Source organism: Lithobates pipiens, unplaced genomic scaffold (assembly GCF_037356315.1).
Source record: "Lithobates pipiens isolate NorthernLeopardFrog02 unplaced genomic scaffold, aLitPip1_a1.2 Scaffold_10, whole genome shotgun sequence".
NCBI lineage: Eukaryota > Metazoa > Chordata > Amphibia > Anura > Ranidae > Lithobates > Lithobates pipiens.
This window is the reverse complement of record NW_027507686.1, coordinates 71,975,664-71,996,834: the sequence shown is the minus strand read 5'-3', so window position 1 is coordinate 71,996,834 and position 21,171 is coordinate 71,975,664. Positions and strand designations below refer to the sequence as shown.

At 42.2% G+C, this 21,171-nt stretch overlaps 2 protein-coding genes across 3 annotated transcripts in view; one reads left to right on the top strand and one right to left on the bottom strand.

The window, feature by feature from the left end:
- Positions 1-13,307, top strand: part of EML3 (EMAP like 3) — a 194,898-nt gene extending 181,591 nt beyond the window's left edge. For both annotated transcript variants that reach the window (XM_077455852.1, XM_077455850.1), the window contains one exon: positions 11,319-13,307. In XM_077455852.1, the coding sequence (XP_077311978.1) occupies positions 11,319-11,507 (189 nt within the window). In that variant the 3' untranslated portion in view covers positions 11,508-13,307. The remainder of the gene's footprint in view (positions 1-11,318) is intronic.
- A 7,378-nt stretch (positions 13,308-20,685) lies between these two features.
- The window catches only part of LOC143925438 (uncharacterized), a 1,910-nt gene continuing 1,424 nt past the window's right edge, over positions 20,686-21,171 (bottom strand). The window contains exon 2 of the mRNA XM_077449983.1: positions 20,686-21,143. Within this exon, the coding sequence (XP_077306109.1) occupies positions 20,686-21,143 (458 nt within the window). The remainder of the gene's footprint in view (positions 21,144-21,171) is intronic.

Here is a 21,171-nt window from a genome sequence, read left to right as displayed (position 1 = left end):
TAGCACCTGCGTTTAGCCCCTCCGCCAAGCCCAGCCCAGCCCACCCAAGTGCAGTATCAATCGATCACTGTCACTTACAAAACACAACACACATAACTGCAGCGTTCGCAGAGTCAGGCTTGATCCCTGCGATCGCTAACAGTTTTTTTTGTAGCGTTTTGAAACAGTCGCTGACAGGCTAGGTGCTTTTTTACCTGTGAGTCTCACTAGTGTACCCCTAAATTTAGAGCCCAAAATGGCAAAGCGAAGGTACACTAGTGAAGAGGTCTACACGTTTCTGAGCATGACAGATAGTGAAGAGGACGTCACTCATCTGTCAGATTCAGGCTCAGAATACGATCCTGTAGAGGACAGCGGCTCCATGACAGATAGCTCTGACGACGGAGATGAGGCCTCTGTTAGGGACAGGTGTGCCCAATCCCGTATGTATTCTGTTGTTGAGGTGCATAAACCGCAGGCCACTCGTATGGAGCAGAGACGTACTAGAGCCGCTCATCCTTCTGGTGAACTGGCAAGCACCAGCGGCCTAGTACACCCTGGACCTACATCCAGCACTGCAGTAACACGTGGTGACGTGGCGAGTCCCATAAGTGCAGTTCAAGCTGGCGAGGTGGCAAGCACAAGTAGTGTCCCGCTGCCACCAAGAAGAAGACAAAGACAGGCCCGTCGTACCCATAGTGCCCTTCCTGCAGAATTCGCCAATCCTATTTGGGTGCCCACCACTTCTGCAGAACCCGTACTTCCCCCATTCACTGGCCAACCTGGCATTAACGTGGAAACAGTTGATTTTACGACACTTGACTTTTACTCACTGTTTTTCACCGAAGATCTCTTTAGATCTATTGTGGACCAAACCAATTTGTACGCTGCTCAACACATCGCCACTATTCCCCAGTCCGCCCTTGCCAGACAATGGAAACCAGTTACGGTTTCCGAATTTAAAATCTTTCTGGGCCTCTCCCTCAACATGGGCATAACCAAAAAGAGTGAGTTGCGGTCATATTGGTCCATTGACCCAATTCACCATATGCGCGTGTTCTCTGCTTCCATGTCCAGGGCACGATATGAGATGATTTTGCGGTTCATGCACTTCAGCGACAATGAACTCTGTCGTCCTCGTGGAGACCCTGAGTACGATCGGCTCTACAAAATTCGGCCCCTCATAAACCACTTCAACCAACGTTTTGCAGACTTGTTTACTCCCGATCAAGTTGTCTGCGTTGATGAGTCCCTGATTAAGTTTTCTGGTCGCTTGTCATTCAAACAATACGTCCCCAACAAGCGTTCCAGATACGGGGTCAAGATGTATAAGCTCTGTGACAGGGCCACAGGCTATACACGTAGTTTCATGGTTTATGAGGGAAGAGATAGTCACGTAGAGCCGGAGAACTGCCCTGACTACATAGGAAGCGCTGGCAAGATAGTGTGGGACATGGTGTCACCCTTATTCGGAAAGGGGTACCACTTGTACGTGGACAATTATTACACAAGCGTGCCACTGTTTAGTCACTTGTTTGATCAGCAGATTGGAGCATGTGGCACCGTGCGACCTAATCGCCGGGGCTTTCCCCAGCGGCTTGTAGAGTCCCGTCTTAGGCTGGGGGAGAGAGCCTGCTTGCGCAGTAATAATTTGCTCGCTATGAAGTGGAGGGATAATAAGAATGTTTTCGTTCTTACCTCCCTTCATGCAGACACGACGGTCCAAATTCCTACGGCGACTGGTATTGTGGAGAAACCCCTCTGTGTCCACAAATATAACCTTAACATGGGAGGGGTGGACCTCAATGACCAGTTGTTGGCGCCGTATCTAGTTGCCCGTAAGTCCAGACGCTGGTACAAAAAAGTGTCTGTTTATTTATTACAATTGGCTATACTGAATGCTTATGTACTACACAAAGCTTCAGGACGGACTGGATCCTTCCTCAAATTCCAGGAGGATATCGTCAGAGCCCTTCTGTATCCAGGCGGTGCTCCACCTCACCTTCCCCTACCAGATGCAGTAAGCCGGCTGCATGAGAGGCATTATTCTTATGTCATCCCGAGTACCCCTACCCAACGAGCCCCCCAAAGAAAATGTCGTGTCTGCAGAAAGCGCGGATTTAGGCGTGACACCCGTTCTTATTGTCCCCGCTGTCCTGACCAGCCTGGTCTTTGTCAGGGTGAGTGTTTTGAACGCTACCATTCACTAGTTGAGTATTAGCGTAGGGTACAGCATTGCACAGGCTAGGCACACGTTCACAGGGTCTCCCAAGATGCCATCGCATTTTGAGAGACCCAAACCGCTGGAACCGTTACAACAGAAAAAGTGTTAAAAAAAAAAAAAAAAGTAAAAAAAACAAAAAACCAAAAAAAATATAAAATAAAAAAACCAAAAATAGTTGTCGTTTTATTGTTCTCTCTCTCTCTCTATTCTCTCTCTATTGTTCTGCTCCTTTGTACTGTATTCTATTCTGCAATGTTTTATTGTTAACCATTTTTTGTTTTCAGGTACGCCATTCAGCTGTAGCGTGGATTTATTTATCTTGACAGCAACAGCGTTTGCTCCCACGATATGTAAAGCCACGACTCCAGCGCTGTCGGAGGTGATTTCACCACCACAGTTAAAAAAGAGCATATATGCCGAAGCATGGGGGCATAAGGGGTGGAGGAGCGATTTTGCTCCTAATGCCGCGTACATACAGTCAAAATTCCGACGGAGGGCTTGCCCGTGGAAAAGTTTGAATGTATGTACGCGGCATAACTTTTTTGCGGGAGGATGCCCCCATGCTTCGGCATATATATATTTTAGGCACAGATTGTGTTAAATGTGTTATTTTTTGCGATTTTTTTTGTATTTGCTTTGCAGGTATGGTAAGTCCTACTGTTATACTGTAATGTTACTTTGTTTTATTGTTAACCATCATTTGCTTAGCAGGTACGCCATTCTGCTGCAGAGCGGATTTATTTATCTTGACAGCAACAGCGTTTGCTCCCATGATACATAAAGCCGCGACTCCAGCACTGTCGGAGGTGATTTCACCACCACAGTTAAAAAAGAGCATATATGCCGAAGCATGGGGGCATACGGGGTGGAGGAGCGATCTGCTCCTACCTTTTGCGGGAGGATGCCCCCATGCTTCGGCATATATAAATGGTGCATGTATGCCCACCATTAGAAAGTGGGTGGATGAAGGGTGGTATCTAATGGTGGGCATACCCACCGATCAATATTTTTTTTTCGTTCAGCCCACAGGCTGCATGAAAAAAAAATTACAATATATGCCCAACCAGTTCCAGCAACATACTGGTATGTTGCGGGACTTTGAGTGCTTATACCAGAATGATGCCTGCAGGTTTAGGTATCATCTTGGTATCATTCTTTTCAGCCAGCGGTCGGCTTTTATGTAAAAGCAATCCTAGTGGCTAATTAGCCTCTAGACTACTTTTACAAGCAGTGGGAGGGAATGTCCCCCCCCCCGCACCATCTTCCATGGTTTTCTCAGGCTCTCCTGTCCCAACAGGGAACCTGAGAATGCAGCCGGTGGTTCCGCCAGCTGACCATAGAGCTGATCAGAGATCAGAATGGCTCCAATCATCTCTATGGCCTAAGACACCGGAAGCTACGAGCATTTCATGACTTAGATTTTGCGGGATGTAAACAGCGCCTTTGGGAAATTGGGAAAGCATTTTATCACACCAATCTTGGTGTGGTCAGATGCTTTGAGGACAGAGGAGAGATCTAGGGTCTGATAGACCCTAATTTTTTTGAAAAAGAGTACCTGTCACTACCTATTGCAATCATAGGGGATATTTACATTCCCTGAGATAACAATAAAAATCATAAAAAAATATATATAAATGAAAGGAACAGTTTAAAAAAAAAATAAAAAATCAAAATAAATAATAAAAAATAAATAAATAAAAAAAAACACCCCTGTCCCCCCCTGCTAAGGCGCAACGCGGAACGCAAGCGTTGGTCTGGTGGCATATGTAAACAGCAATTGCACCATGCATGTGAGGTATCACCACGAAGGTCAGATCGAGGGTACTAATTTTAGCAGTAGACCTCCTCCGTAAATCTAAAGTGGTCACCTGTAAAGGCATTTAAAGGCTTTTAAAAATGTACGTAGTTTGTCGCAGCTGCACGTTTCTGCTCAATTTTAAAGCATGTCATGTTTGGTATCCATGTACTCGGCCTAAGATCATATTTTTTATTTCATCAAACATTTGGGCAATATAGTAATTTTTAGTGCATTAAAATAAAAAAAAGTGTGTTTTTTCCCCAAAAAATGCGTTTGAAAAATCGCTGCGCAAATACCGTGTGAAAAAAAAAATGAAACACCCACCATTTTAATCGGTAGGGCTTTTGCTTTAAAAAAACACTTCATGTTTGGGGGTTCAAAGTAATTTTCTTGCAAAAAAAAATATTTTTTCATGTAAACAAAAAGTGTCAGAAAGGGCTTTTTCTTCAAGTGGTTAGAAGAGTGGGTGATGTGTGACATAAGCTTCTAAATGTTGTGTATAAAATGCCAGGACAGTTCAAAACCTCCCCAAATGACCCCATTTTAGAAAGTAGACACCCCAAGCTATTTGCTGAGAGGCAGGTCGAGTCCATGGAATATTTTATATTTTGACAAAAGTTGTGGAAAAAATACATTATTATTTTTTTATTTTATTTTTTTTGCACAAAGTTGTCATTAAATGATATATTGCTCAAACATGCCATGGTTATATGTAAAATTACACCCCAAAATACATTCTGTTGCTTCTCCTGAGTACGGGGATACCACAAGTGTGAGACCTTTTGGGAGCCTAACCGCATACGGTACCCCAAAATCCAAGCACCACCTTCAGGATTTCTAAGGGTGTAAATTTTAGATTTCATTCCTCACTGCCTATCACAGTTTCGGAGGCCATGGAATGCCCAGATAGCACAAAATCCCCCCAAGTGACCCCATTTTGGAAAGGAGACACCCCAAGCTATTTGCTGAGAGGTATGGTGAGTATTTTGCAGACCTTCATTTTTGTCACAAAGTTTTGAAAATTGAAAAAAAGAAAAAAAATATACATTATTTTTTTTTTCTTCATTTTCAAAAACAAATGAGAGCTGCAAAATACTCACCATGCCTCTTGGCAAATAGCTTGGGGTGTCTACTTTCCAAAATGGGGTCATTTTGGGGGGTTTTGTGCTATTTTGGCATTTTATGGCCTTCAAAACTGTGATAGGTAGTGAGGTGTAAAATCAAAAATTTACACCCTTAGAAATCCTGAAGGCGGTTCTTGGTTTTCGGGGCCCCGTACGCGACTAGGCTCCCAAAAAGTCCCACACATGTGGTATCCCCGTACTCAGGAGAAGCAGCAGAATTTATTTTGGGGTGTCATTTCACATATGTCCCTGGCATGTGTGAGCAATATATCATTTAGTGACAACTTTGTGAAAAAAAAATAAAAGTTTGTAATTTTCCCGCAACTTGTGGCAAAATATAAAATATTCCATGGACTCAACATGCCTCTCAGCAAATAGCTTGGGGTGTCTACTTTCTAAAATGGGGTCATTTGTGGGGGTTTTGTGCCATCTTGGCATTTTATGGCCTTCAAAACTGTAATAGGTAGTGAGGCGTGAAATCAAAAATGTACGCCCTTAGAAAGCCTGAAGGCGGTTCTTGGCTTTCGGGGCCCCGTACGCAGCTAGGCTCCCAAAAAATCCCACACATGTGGTATCCCCGTACTCAGGAGAAGCAGCAGAATTTATTTTGGGGTGTCATTTTACATATGCCCATGGCATGCGTGAGCAATATATCATTTAGTGACAACTTTGTGAAAAAATAAATAAAAAAAAAAAAGTTTGTAATTTTCCCGCAACTTGCGGCAAAATATAAAATATTCCAAGGACTCAACATGCCTCTCAGCAAATAGCTTGGGGTGTCTACTTTCTAAAATGGGGTCATTTGTGGGGGTTTTGTGCCATCTTGACATTTTATGGCCTTCAAAACTGTAATAGGTAGTGAGGCGTGAAATCAAAGATTTACGCCCTTAGAAAGCCTGAAGGCGGTTCTTGGCTTTTGGGGCCCTGTACGCAGCTAGGCTCCCAAAAAGTCCCACATATGTGGTATCCCCGTACTCAGGAGAAGCAGCAGAATTTATTTTGGGGTGTCATTTCACATATGCCCATGGCATGCGTGAGCAATATATCATTTAGTGACAACTTTGTGAAAAAAAAAAAAAAAAAAATAAAAGTTTGTAATTTTCCCGCAACTTGCGGCAAAATATAAAATATTCCATGGACTCAACATGCCTCTCAGCAAATAGCTTGGGGTGTCTACTTTCTAAAATGCGGTCATTTGTGGGGGTTTTGTGCCATCTTGGCATTTTATGGCCTTCAAAACTGTAATAGGTAGTGAGGCGTGAAATTAAAAATTTACGCCCTTAGAAAGCCTGAAGGCGGTGCTTGGTTTTCGGGGCCCCGTACGCGGCTAGGCTCCCAAAAAATCCCACACATGTGGTATCCCCGTACTCAGGAGAAGCAGCAGAATTTATTTTGGGGTGTAATTTCACATATGCCCATAGCATGTGTGAGCAATATATCATTTAGTGACAACTTTGTGAAAAATGTATAAAGTTTGTCATTTTCCCGCAACTTGTGGCAAAATATAAAATATTCCATGGACCCAACATGCCTCTCAGCAAATAGCTTGGGGTGTCTACTTTCTAAAATGGGGTCATTTGTGGGGGTTTTGTGCCATCTTGGCATTTTATGGCCTTCAAAACTGTGATAGGTAGTGAGAAGTAAAATGACATATGTATGCCCTTAGAAATCCTGAAGGCGGTGCTTGGCTTTCGGGGCCCCGTACGCGGCTAGGCTTCCAAAAAGTCGACCACATGTGGTATCCCCGTACTCAGGAGAAGCAGCAGAATGTATTTTGGGGTACAATTCCACATATAACCATGGCATGTGTGAGCAATATATCATTTAGTGACAACTTTGTGTAAAAAAAAAAAAATAATTTTTTTTTTGTCATTATTCAATCGCTTGCGGCAAAAAAATAAAATATTCAATGGGCTCAACATGCCTCTTATCAATTTCCTTAGGGTGTCTACTTTCCAAAATGGGGTCATTTGGGGGTGTTTTGTACTGCCCTGCCATTTTAGCACCTCAAGAAATGAGATAGGCAGTCATAAACTAAAAGCTGCGTAAATTCCAGAAAATGTACCTTAGTTTGTAGATGTGACAACTTTTGCGCAAACCAATAAATATACAGTTATTGACTTTTTTTTACCAAAGACATGTGGCTGAATACATTTTGGCCTAAATGTATGACTAAAATTGAGTTTATTGGATTTTTCTAATAACAAAAAGTAGAAAATATCATTTTTTTTTCAAAATTTGCGGTCTTTTTACGTTTATATCGCAAAAAATAAAAATCGCAGAGTCAGTCAAATACCTTTAAAAGAAAGCTCTATTTGTGGGAAGAAAAGGACGCAAATTTCGTTTGGGTACAACATTGCATGACCGCGCAATTACCAGTTAAAGCAGCGCAGTGCCAAAGTGTAAAAAGACCTCTGGTCATTTACCAGCAAAATGGTCCGGTCTGAAAGTGGTTAAACATTGCAACTACAATTATTTTATTATTTTATAAAAAAAATGCAGATTTTAGCTTGTGTGCAAAAAATTAAATAATTGCCCCTGTAGACTCCCAAAAAAAGAATAATTTTATATATATATATATTTGCAATAAAAAGTATGTGAACCCTTTTGGAATGATAAAGATTTCCGCACAAATTGGTCATGGAATGTGATCTGATGTTCATCTGAGTCACAATAATAGACAATCACAGTCAGCTTAAACTAATAACACACAAAGAATTAATTATTAACATGTTTTTATTGAACACACCATGTAAACATTCACACTGCAGGAGGAAAAAGTATGCGAACCCTTGGATTTAATAACTGGTCGAACCTCCTTTGGCAGCAATAACTTCAACCAAACATTTCCTGTAGTTGCAAATCAGACGTGCGCAACGGTCAGGAGTAATTCTTGACCATTCTTTTTTACAGAACTGTTTCAGTTCAGCAATATTCTTCGAATGTCTGGTGTGAATCGCTTTCTTGAGGTAATGCCACAGCATCTCAATCGGGTTGAGGTCAGGACTCTGACTGGGCCACTCCAGAAGGCGTATTTTCTTCTGTTTAAGCTATTCTGTTGTTTATTTACTTCTATGCTTTGGGTCGTTTTCCTGTTGCAACACCGATCTTCTGTTGAGCTTCAGCTGGTGGACAGTGCAAGTCAACAATTCTTAATCATAGGTCTTCTGAGAGCTCTTTTGTGTGAGGCATCATTCACATCAGACAATGCTTCTTGTGAAAAGCAAACCCAGAACTGGTGTGTGCTTTTTATAGGGCAGGGCAGCTGTAACCAAAACCTCCAATCTCATCTCATCGATTGGACTCCAGTTGGCTGACACCTCACTCCAATTAGCTCTTGGAGATCTCATTAGTCTAGGGGTTCACATAACTTTTCCATCTGCACTGTGAATGTTTACATGGTGTGTTCAAAAAAACATGGTAACATTTAATTCTTTGTGTGTTATTCGTTTAAGCAGACTGTGATTGTCTATTTTTATGACTTAGATGAAGATCAGATCACATTTTATGACCAATTTGTGCAGAAATAAATATCATTTCAAAAGGGTTCAAATACTTTTTATTGCAACTATATATACACACACACACACACACATACACACACGGACAGTTGTGCTCATAAGTTTACATACCCTGGCAGAGTTTATTTCTTGGCCATTTTTCAGAGAATATGAATGATAACACAAAAACATTTATTTTACTCATGTTAGTGTTCGGCTGAAGCCATTTATTATCAATCAACTTCTTTACTCTTTTTAAATCATAATCACAACAGAAACTACCCAAACGACCCTGATCAAAAGTTTATATACCCTGGTGATTTTGGCCTGATAACATGCTCAAAATTTCACACAAATGGGTTTTGAATGGCTATTAACGGTAACCATCTTTACCTGTGATCTGTTTTCTTGTAATTAGTGTGTGTGTGTGTGTATATAAAAGGTCAATGAGTTTCTGGACTCCTGACAGACCCTTGCATTTTTCAGCCAGTGCTGCACTGACGTTTCTGGATTCTGAATCATGGGGAAAGCAAAATAATTGTCAAAGGATCTGTGGGAAAAGTTAGTTGAACTGTATAAAACAGGAAAGGGATATAAAAAGATATCCAAGGAATTGAGAATGACAATCAGCAGTGTTCAAACTCTAATCAAGAAGTGGAAAATTAGGGGTTCTCTTGAAACCATAAAATGGTCAGGTAGACCAACTAGAATTTCAGCCACAACTGCCAGGAAAATTGTTCGGATGCAAAGAAAAACCCACAAATAACTTTAGGTGAACTATAGGATTCTCTAAAAACAAGTGATGTGGCTGTTTCAAGATACACAATAAGGAGGCACTTGAAGAAAGATGGGCTGCATGGTCGAGTTGCCAGAATAAAGCCATTTATACGCAAATGCCACAAAGTAACCCGCTTACAATACGCCAAACAGCACAGAGACAAACCTCAAACCTTCTGGCACAGTCATTTGGAGTGATGAGACCAAAATTTAGCTTTTTGGCCACAACCATAAACCCAACATTTCTGGAGGAATCAACAAGGCCTGTGATGAAAGTTACACCATTCCTACTGTGAAACAAGGAGGTGGATCGCTGATGTTTTGGGAATGTGTGAGCTACAAAGGCACATGTAATTTGGTCAAAATTGATGGCAAGATGAATGCAGTATGTTATCAAAAAATATTGGAGAAACATCTGCATTAATTAGCCAGGAAGCTGTGCATGGGACGTACTTGGACATTCCAACATGGAAATGATCTAAAACACAAGGCCAAGTCAACCTGTCATTGGCTACAGCAGAATAAAGTGAAGGTTCTGGAGTGGCCATCTCAGTCTCCTGACCTCAATATCATTGAGCCAATAATAAAGAGCCTCATCCACAAATACCGCAAAGGACTTCAAGCTGTCATTGATGTTAAAGGGGGCAATACACGGTATTAAGAACTGGGGTGTGTAAACTTTTGATCAGGGTCATTTTGGGTAGTTTCTGTTGCGATGATTTAAAAAGATTAAACACAGTTGATTGATAATAAATGGCTTCAGCCAAACACTAACCATGGGTGAAGGAAAAAGTTTTTGTGTTATCATTCATATTCCCTGAAAAATGGCCAAGAAATCACAAATTCTGCCAGGGTATGTAAACTTATGAGCACAACTATATATATATATAAACATCAGGGGTTGTTTTAGCTGAGTCCACGCCAGATATGCCGTTTTTTAAGGGCTTGTATGCCCCCTTTTCTTAAAGAAAGAAAATGTCTGATAACAGAAGAGTTGCCCACACAGGGGTTTCAGCTTTCCACAGCAACAATGCAAGTTAAACCAAAAATACCAAGCCACCTGGCTCTCTTTAGCAGCACTGCTGCTCAGACTTATGCTCCAGCCCTCTCAGCTCTATAACAGAGTTCCTGTACACTCTGTACCTCAGCACTCTTTTCCATCTTTCTTGCTGTTCCAGCCCACAGGCTTGGACCCTCTGTCTGCTCTGACACACAGACCTGTGCAGACATGCACACTTCTCCCTTGCTTGCCTGGACTCCTCAGAAGGGTGGAGCCCAGAACTATGGTCAGGTGTCTACAAATAGCCCAGCACACACCTGACCAGTCAGTATGCTGGTGGATCTCAAAACCTGTACCCAGGACTGGGAATTTCATCCCACCCGGATCGCTACGAAATCCCCAGGCTCAGGATCCCAAAATTGATTTTAGTAGTTTCCAGTTTCAGTTTCCTTCCAAATAGGCCAATAAACTGGAGCCCCTCAACCTGCCTGGTTCAGAATCCTCTGTCCAAACGCTGGTAGGGTACCTCACTACCACTATATATATATATATATATATATATATATATATATATATTATAGAAATAGAGTTGTCTTTTCCTGTAGCTGTAGAAACTGGCCCATTAAAAGCTCTTCTATTAAAAAGGACTGATACCATCCTGTTATCATCATTATGAAGCCGTTTGCAGGACTTGGCCATACAATATGAGATATGAAGTCATTAAGTATTGGAATACATAATACATTTGATTTCTAATAATGCTGACATATCATATGCTGTGGAAATCTGTTCATATTGTCAATTAGACTGTTCAATATTTAATACAGGTGTTATTAGTGATATACTGTATGTAGAACATATAAATGTGTATACATTTTGGTGACTGTATAACTTTTCACATATATTTCCCTGCTAGGCTCCGAGCCATGTGTATTCTGGCCATGGGAGTCATGTAACCAACGTTCGCTTCGCTCATAATGACAGTTACCTCATCTCGTTGGGTGGAAAGGATGCAAGCATTTTTCAATGGAGAGTTGTGAGGGGAGCCAACCTGCCTCGCAGCCAGTCATTGTCCTCAGCCCCTTCACTGGAAATTGCCTCTTGAATCACATTTTCAATTGAAGGACTTTTGGCCAGAGATACACCAAATAACAAAGAGCCAGATCCCTTTATACTCAACCAATATTTTGCATTTGTTTGTTTTTTCTACTGAGCTCCGTCATTGAAATGCAGCAAAAGATAATCTGAGCCAGTCTTAACCAAAGACACACCTTCTGTCCACCTGTACTACTATAGCTGACCTTTCCAGCAGCCTGTCCCCATGAATAACACGGTACAGAGAAATGTGAAGTTTGTCATAGTCAACTCAGCACTGCCTGTGCCATGGACAGATCCATTACATTGAGTACAGTATGTTCTGTAGCAGCAAAATCCTTGATGTGTACCAAAGAATCCTTCCTGGATATCAGTCCAGAATGCTGAACTCCATGCCAGGAATTCAAAAACTCCTAAACAAAACTACTGAGAAAAGACCTTTTAGCCATAATGTAGACCAAAAAGTTCTGCTGCAGTAGAAGCTAAGCTACCTGATGGAAATACAGGTTAAAAGAAGCATAATAAATGCAGTGAAATAGATTAGAATCTCTAATGGCTGTGAAACGCAATATACCTTGCTAATTTAAAAAAGAAGTATTTTTTTTTGTTTTTGTTGGCCCATTTATACTTACCTAGGTGGATGCTGCATCTGTCCCCCACCGCCTTTACACTGAGAGCCGAGTAAATATCACCGATGGCTCAGTTCTCACAGATCTCCATGAGGTCAGCAGATCTCCTCTCTGCTCCTCCATGCTCATTGGAGGGATGAGCTGTGGAGGGGCAGGGAGCGGCCATCTCAGGCTCTAAGCGGCTTGCTGAGAGGCTGAGACAGACATCAGTCCAGATCCAGACTTTGTCGCGATGACGCAGAGAGCAGAGAGCGGACTTCAGACTGCTCTCTGCTGAAAACGGGTCACAGGAGTGCAAAACAAATTACACTCCTGTGACCCATAGGAGAAGCCCAGCCAAACAAGCTCAGGCTGGACTTCTCCTTTAAACATTTAAAGCACAATCATATAAGTACTAAAACATGCACTATGCCTGATTGAATGTTATAGAAATATGTACTACTTTTATGTGCACTGTATAGGCATCAGCAACAAGCTCTAAAACTTCTGTCCATAAGCCATGTCTTTAGGGGTGAAATTTCACTTCTAGAAATTACAGTGAATCTGTTATTGCTCCCGTTGCTGCTGGTACTTACCTTCTTTACCCCATGCACCTGCTGAAGCCTTCTGCCATACCTAGTAGGCTTGGGCACGGAGATGCATGTCACTCCCTACCTGTCCCTTCTGGATGAGCGCTGGCTGTTTAAGTAGTGGTTGACAAGGCCCAAGTGCTGTCACATCATGATGGGCAGTGAGAAGGGTTTTAGCCCTGACTTACAACTTACAAAGGACTTCTTCTTGAGTCTAAGAAAGTAAAAGGGATGGCGGGGAAGTTCACAATCAGTAATGGGCCATCAAGCTAATCTACTATTTAGGGAATATGTATGAACAAAGTACAGGCTGGCTTCAGAGCAAAGCAGATCTCCAATAAAATCAATTTAGCCTTATGTGAGAATGGTGCCTGCTGATTAAAATGATTTCTTATGTTCATTGTACCAGAAAAATATTTCTTATGTTCAAGCCTGCCCATTATATTGTCATCCTGCCTTGTCTTGTACCCTATTGTTGATGTTCTTTAACTGCCTTTCTAAGCACTTTCTTCCATTGCCTAATGTATATAAAGATATGTGTTTAAAAGTGAATTTACTTGGATTTTTATTAAATATATATTTGAATTAAAAGGCTGACATATTTTTACCTTCTGAATGTGTGATTACTTTATTTTAGTATACAGTAACTTCAAAAAAAAGTTAGAAAACAAGCCAAATGAAAAATTCTGTTGATAGCCCCCATGTAATCATATGGTGGAACGGATCACAGAAGGAGTTTATTAATGTCTTTTCTTAAAGGGGATGTGTTTTGTTTGCATCTATCTAGTAAAGTTACTTTGCGGTATAAGCAAGGAAGCTCAGACCTCTGCAGTGTATATGCTTTCACTAAACAATAATGCTTTACATACATACCTATTATACCATTAGGAATACAATGTAAAACTAACAGATATATACCCATAACAAGTAAAATGCTACCTACTTCCTAGCTAATAAGCTTAAAAGTTACTCGGGTTACAGTGGGGTTTTGATCTCCGTTGGCAACGAGGACCCAGGCTTCTATAAGCAGTTGCTGGAGATCAGGTGAAAGTGTCTTTAGGTATTTTCTGGCTGGTACATTATGCAGTCCTATTTTCAGCTTATGCCTGATGACCCATTATTTGGAAAAGCCAAATACTGTTTTCAATTAGAGAGACATTCTCAAATTTTACCTCAAGATAACACTGTGGTGTCATACATGCCATAGGTTATATATGTCAGAAATGGCAAGCTATTGTTTTACATGGTTACAAAACAATAGACTGATCCAACTGTAAATTCAACAATGGTATCTAAGTTCCCATTGTTTGAAGACAGCCTTTGTAATTGTTACCAAGGCATTTGTTTGACAAATATCCCCTTAAACACACAGAAGTAACCTAATTTCTGTTTCCATGAAAAACTACTAAACAGACTGTTTTCAAGACCGGTCAGATGGAAAAATCATTTGTATAATATATACAGTATCTCACAAAAATGAGTACAACTCTCACATTTTTGTAAATATTTTTATGTTTTCATTTGACAACACTGAAGAAATGACACTTTGCTACAATATAAAGTAGTGAGTGTACAGCTTGTATAACAGTGTTAATTTGCTGTCCCCTCAAAATAACTCAACACACAGCCATTAATGTCTAAACTGGCAACAAAAGTGAGTACACTCCTAAGTGAAAATGTCCAAATTGGGCGTAATTAGCCATTTGCCCTCCCCAGTGTCATGTAACTCATTAGCGTTAAAACTTCTCTGTCAGGTGTGTGTATGGAGATCGAAATGCTAAGAGGGCTCCACTTGAGGCTAAGCTGGGAACAGGAAGCATGGTGCCCAAAGAAGCATGGTTGGCTGGGTGCTTGCTTGCAGTTCGATGAGCTCGGCGGCTGAGGGATGGCCGGAGCAGGCAGAGCAGAACTTGCTGTGTTCAGATGAATTGAGAAACCAGGAGCTAGGCCAGGGCTCATACACAGATAGATCAGCCCAGAGAATAAACAAGGGCGAGCCAAGGTCAAACACAGGCAGGGTCCAGGTACAAGCTGAAGGTCAAGCCGGGAGATCGGGAAGAAGAAGCAGGGTCCAAGGGTCAAGCTAGGAGATCAGGAAACAAGGTGAAAGCGAGCTGGGTCACAACGGGTATCACAGATCAGGAAGCAAGGTGAAGGTACACAAGGGATCTGAGGAGATAATCCAGAAATGCCCTATGGTTACAAGCCAGCTTAAATAGGGCCACTGGCACCAGCATCTGTCACGTCAATAATGCGTGTGCACCGGTATGCGCTGATGCGAACCGGCATGCGCCAATGCGTGCTGATGCGCACCGGCATCAGCCAATGTGCTCTGATGCGTGATGCATGCTCGTGCACGTCTCAGGACCCTCCATGGGCATCCATGAGTGTTCTGGGCGGCATTGCCAGCACCATGACAGCCATGTCCCTGACAGTGCCCCCCCCCCCAAGGGGCAGCCTCCGGATGCTCAATCTAGACCACTTCTCTGGGTACTTGTTTTGCGGAAATTCTGCAAAAGTCTTGGAGCATGTATATTACCCATCGGTTCCCAGGAATTTTCCTCTGAAGAATACCCCTTCCATTTGACAAGAAATTAAGTCTGCCTACTTCTCCTCCGGCAGTCCAGGATGGCTTTAACCTCATATTCAGTGTCATTAACTATGGTAACTGGTGGAGGTGGCAACTCCTTTCTTTCCAAAAATGGACTTGGCACAGCTAGTTTCAGTAAGTAGACGTGGGTGGATCTTGTAGGAGGCCGGCAAAGCAAGTTCAAAAGCCACAGGGTTCACTTTCCTCTTGATTTCGAATGGACTCACAAACCTTGAACCAAGCTTCCTGGAAGGACAAGGAAGTTTGAGGTTAATAGTATACAGCCATACCTTGTCACCCATCTTGTAGATAAGATTCCCTCTCTTTCTTCTGTATTGTTTCTTGAAGTCCCCCTGCGCCTTTCGCATGGTTCTTTGGAGAACCTGGTAATTAGTCTGGAAGAAGCTTATTCTATCCTGGACGGCTGGTACCAGAGATTCAGGGATTGTGTTGTATAGAAAGGATGGGTGAAAGCTGTAGTTTGCCCAAAAAGGTGACTGATTGGTGGCCGTGTGAATGGTGTTGTTATAGGCAATTTCAGTGCAAGGCAGCAGGGAGACCCAGTCGTCTTGAGAGAAGGAGCAGAAGCACCGCAGATATTGTTCCAGAGTTTGGTTTTGTCCTCTGTCTGGCCGTTACTCTAATATGATACACAGAGGAGAGACATAACTCAATTGACAGAATCTTGCAGAGATTTTTCCAGAAACCAGAGGTAAATTGTACCCCTCTAACGGAGACTATGTTTTCAGGTAATCCATGTAGTCTAACTATCACTTTGATAAAGATTTTTGCTGTGTCTAGGGCAGAAGGTGCAGGGCTCAAGTCCTGCGGGAACGCATGGGAACGGAGTTCCTGTACTTTTTCCACAACAGGAACTCAGTTCCCGTTAGCAGCCACGTCCTGCAAGACTTTGAATTATGCAAGCTGTGTGGCAGGTGCTAACACCAGCAGCTGTTGACACAGCTCGCAATAGTAACACCTGACCATTCAGGCACTGCCAGTAGGGGGCCCCATGACAGCTTCCACTTCGATCTACCTGTCAATCACAGCTAGCTGACTGGTAGATCAGGTCTAGGTCTAGCTGACGGGTAGATCAGCTATTCTGCTCACAGGACATGCAGGGAGAGAGGTGAGCTGAGGGAGGAACATCAGTTTGGGGTGGTAAGCTGAGCACAATACCTGGCAAAGTTTAATTCCAGGAGGGAAGTTTATATGGAAATATGTGAAGAGTTTGAATAGCAGCGAGAGTGTGTTGGAGCCCTGCAGAGTTTGCAGCCCCCCAAGCTAACATACATCTCCTAAGCAGGAACACATTACTATCTCCCCAAGCATTCTGTCCAGATAATGTGCAGTTAATTTATGACCTTTTCGTTTGACCTTGTGTTAGCCAAACTCTATTCAATGAAAAGTGTAAACTCATCACATACACACTCTATATACAAAATAGAACATGATGTTCACATTTGCATGGAAGCACAATTGAATGAATGCTGATTATTCAGAGAATTACGTATTTATCTTTATTGAGGATTTTTTTTTTAATGTACTAACAGTTAAGCTTCCTACACAAAATACGAAAATTGGATGAAAAATATCACTTTTGAAGTGTTCGTGCATATGAATGTATCATTTTTTAATTTTTTTTGGTGGGGGAGTGGATCTTGGGTGGGAGTTCCCACACTTTTTTCCCCAGGACTTGACCCCTGAGAAGGTGTACCAAGCAAGGGTAAGAAGTGGGCCATTTTTGATAGAGTCTGTTCACTACTACCAAAATTGTAGTAACATTTTCTGATGGAGGGAGATCAACAATAAAGTCCATAGAGATATTCTTCCAAGGCTGCTCTGGGACTGGTAAGGGTCTTAACAGACCCCAAGACCTGTTTTTTTGGACCCTTGTTCCATTGGCAAACCTGACAGGAATCAACATATCTATTGCAGTCAGACCTTAGGGAAGGCCACCAAAGGTATCGTTGAATAAGGTCAATCGTCTTTCGGACCCCGAAATGCCTGGCCAGCAGGTGGTCATGAAATCTCTTTAAAGTGGTTGTAAACCCTCCTTGATAAGTTTTCCCAGATGCAATCATCAATAAGCACTGTGCGCATTGCTCTTTATGAATTGATCCTAACCTGCTCGGTTTGCTTGTAATCTCTCAGGTTTGTTTTTATGACGTCACTGCCGCATTCGCACATTCCCTCTCATTAAGTACACGCTCATTGTGCCATTAGTCCATTGATAAATGTGCATCTTCTCTCTGCGGCACTATTCAGAGATCTCACGAGATTACAGTGTCATTCAGTTCCTGAAACACCCCATGTGACTAGCAACGTCACAGGGGGTGTAAACATCAGCACATTACAAAGCAGTCCAGAGCAAGAAGATCAACTGCATTATATAGTAATTTGCATTTTACAGGGTTAAAAAATCCCCACATAGTTAACAAGTGCTGAAATATTTGCCTCCATAAGCAGGAGATGGTTGCTATAGCAATCTCAAGTGAAAATGAGGCTTGGCTGCAACACAACTGACCATGTGCGAGATAACAGCAGAGAAAGACAGGAAGGGCGGGAGTAATCTACACTGCAGCCTCGGAAGACAGTAGCTGAGATGGCACTGCCTGCTATAAGGAAGTAGACATGTGCAGAGTAAAATATTTTGTTTCGGAATTTCATTTTCGTCCGAAAAATTTATTTATTTAGTTACTCCCGAAATTCGTTTTTATTTATTTCGTTTTTCATTCAAAAATTGCATTCGTCTGAAAATCCACATGAATTACGGTCGAATCTGTCTTTGAAGGCTTATGGTGCCTGTCGAATGTATAAAGAAGATTCGACGGGGCTAGTATATAGCATACTTCGTGTGAACTTTAGAACCCTATTAAAGTCTATGGGACTCCAACATTCAAAATCTAAAGTGCTAATTTTAAAGGCTAATTTGCAAGTTACTGTCCTAAAAATAGTTTGGGGACCTGGGTCCTGCCCCAGGGGACATGTATCAATGCAAAAAAAAGTTTTAAAAACGGCCGTTTTTTTGGGAGCAGTGATTTTAATAATGATTAAAGTGAAACAATAAAAGTGTAATATTCCTTTAAATTTCATAGCTGGGGGGTGTGGATAGTATGCTTGTGAAGGGGTGCATGTTTCTGGTGCTTAGAACTGTCCCTGCACAAAGTGTCATTTATGCAGGAAAAAAAGTCCTTTAAAATCACTCGCAGCTATTATGAATTGTCGGCTCCGTAATACAGAGAACACTCATTGAAAGTCATTGATAAAAAAATAAATAAATAAATAAATAAAGCGTGGGGGTCCCCCAAATTCAATTACCAGGCCCTTCAGGTCTGGTATGGATATTAAGGGGAACCCTGCTTCAAATTTTTTAAAAAATTTGACGTGGGGTTTCCCCTAAATATCCATACCAGACCCTTCAGATCTGGTATGGATATTAAGGGGAACCCCGCGTCAAATTAAAAAAAAAATTACGTGGGGGTCCCCCTGAAAATCCATACCAGACCCTTTATCCTAGCACGCAACCTGGCAGGCCGCAGGAAAAGAGGGGGGACGAGAGAGTGGCCCCCCCTCCCTCCTGAACCGTACCAGGATACATGCCCTCAACATTGGGAGGATGCTTTGGGGGTCTGTGACCCCTCAAAGCACCATGTCCCCATGTTGATGGGGACAATGGCCTCATCCCCACAACCCTGGCTGGTGGTTGTGGGGGTCTGCAGGCGGGGGGATTATCAGAATCTGCAGGCTCCCTTTAACAAGGGGACCCCCAGATCCAGATTGTGGGGATGAGGCCCTTGTCCCCATCAACATGGGGACATGATGCTTTGAGGGGTCACAGACCCCCAAAGCATCCTCCCAATGTTGAGGGCATGTGGCCTGGTACGGTTCAGGAGGGGGGGCAAGCTCTCTTTTTTTTAATTTGATGCAGGGTTCCCCTTAATATCCATACCAGACCTGAAGGGTCTGGTATGGATATTTAGGGGGAACCCCGCGTCAAATTTTTTTAAAAATTTGAAGCAGGGTTCCCCTTAATATCCATACCAGACCTGAAGGGCCTGGTAATTGAATTTGGGGGACCCCCACGCTTTTTTTAAAATTTTTACATTTTTTTTTATCAATGACTTTCAATGAGTGTTCTCTGTATTACGCAGCCGACAATTCATAATAGCTGCGAGTGATTTTAAAGGACTTTTTTTCCTGCATAAATGACACTTTGTGCAGGGACAGTTCTAAGCACCAGAAACATGCGCCCCTCCACAGGCATACTATAGACACCCCCCCCCCCCCTACGAAATTCAAAGGAATATTACACTTTTATTGTTTCACTTTAATCATTATTAAAATCACTGCTCCCGAAAAAAACGGCCGTTCTTAAAACTTTTTTTTGCATTGATGTCCCCTGGGGCAGGACCCGGGTCCCCAAACACTTTTTAGGACAATAACTTGCAGAATCTTTTCTCTCTGTCAAATCTTTTTTCTCTGTCGAATATTTTCTCTATATAATCTTGGACTAATAGAGGTAAGGTTAGGCACATTCGACCACAGGTTCTATAGACACAGATTGTTATTGTCAGAGTCACGTCGAATCTCCTATTCTATATCGAACTGTTGTAACAATGAAAATGAAAATAAAGCATTTATTTATGTCGGATCTTTCGTTTTTCGGATTCTGTGCTTTCGTTATCGTTTGTCAAAACGAAAATAGCTGAAATTCGGACGAAAATGCATTCGGACGAAAACGAATGCACATGTCTATAAGGAAGCATGATTTTACAACCACCTGAGAAAACAGTAAGAAACATCTGAATGGGCAAAGAGTAATGCAGAATGTTATAGGAAGCTATAGCAGACTGGTTTTATTAAGAAGGAGCATTTGAGGTGCTGAGTTTACTTCCTCTTTAAGGCCTGTAGTCTGACTTCCTGGGGAACAAAAATGGTGTCCTGATGCCACAGGAATCCCTCATGCCTCCTTAAGGTTGAAGTTCCTGGCTCTGTGCACTGGAGAGAGGCTTGAATGATAGAGGCTCTTAGGTCAGGCTGAGTGGGCCGGATTGTGCCGGGAGTGGTTTCTTCAGGAGTGTCTGGGAACATCCGGGACAGAGCATTGGCCTTTCCATTCTTGGATACGGGACAATAAGTAATGTGAAAATTAAATCTTGAAAAGAATAACGCCCACCACGCTTGGCGTGGCTTCAAACATCTGGCAGTCCTAAGGTTTTTATGATCAGTGAAGATCATGATGGGATGTGCTGCACCTTCAAGTAAGAATCTCTACTCCTCTAAAGCTGTTTTAATGGCCAAAAGCTCCCGATCTCCGACATCATGGTTCCTTTCTGGTTGTGACATTTTTCGAGAGAAAAAGGCTACAGGATGTAACAACGATTTGGGGCCTTGCCGTTAGGAAAGGATAGCCCCTGTGGCGACTTCAGATGCATCGACTTCTAGAACGTAGGGCAATGCAGGATTAGGATTCTGAAGAACTGGTGCCGAGACAAATACTGCTTTAAGCCTGTCAAAAGCTGCCTGAGCTTCCAGTGACCAATGGAATCTGAAATGCAAAGGTGTTAGTTGGGTAATGGGTGATATAATGGCCGAATGGTTCTTAATAAATCTCCTGTAGAAAGTTGAAAAGCCAATAAATCTTTGAATGCCTTTTTTGTCTGAGAGGACCGGCCATTCCAGGATCGCTTTTACTTTCTGGGGATCCATGGCTACTCCTTTAGTGGAGATGACCAGACCCAAGAACTGGATAGTCTCTTTTTCAAAGTTGCATTTTTCGGCTTTCACGTACAATCCATGCTTTCTCAGAATAGTTAGCACCTTTTTCATGTGAACTCGATGGATCTCTAGGGTGGCTGAGAAAACAAGAATGTCGTTCAGATA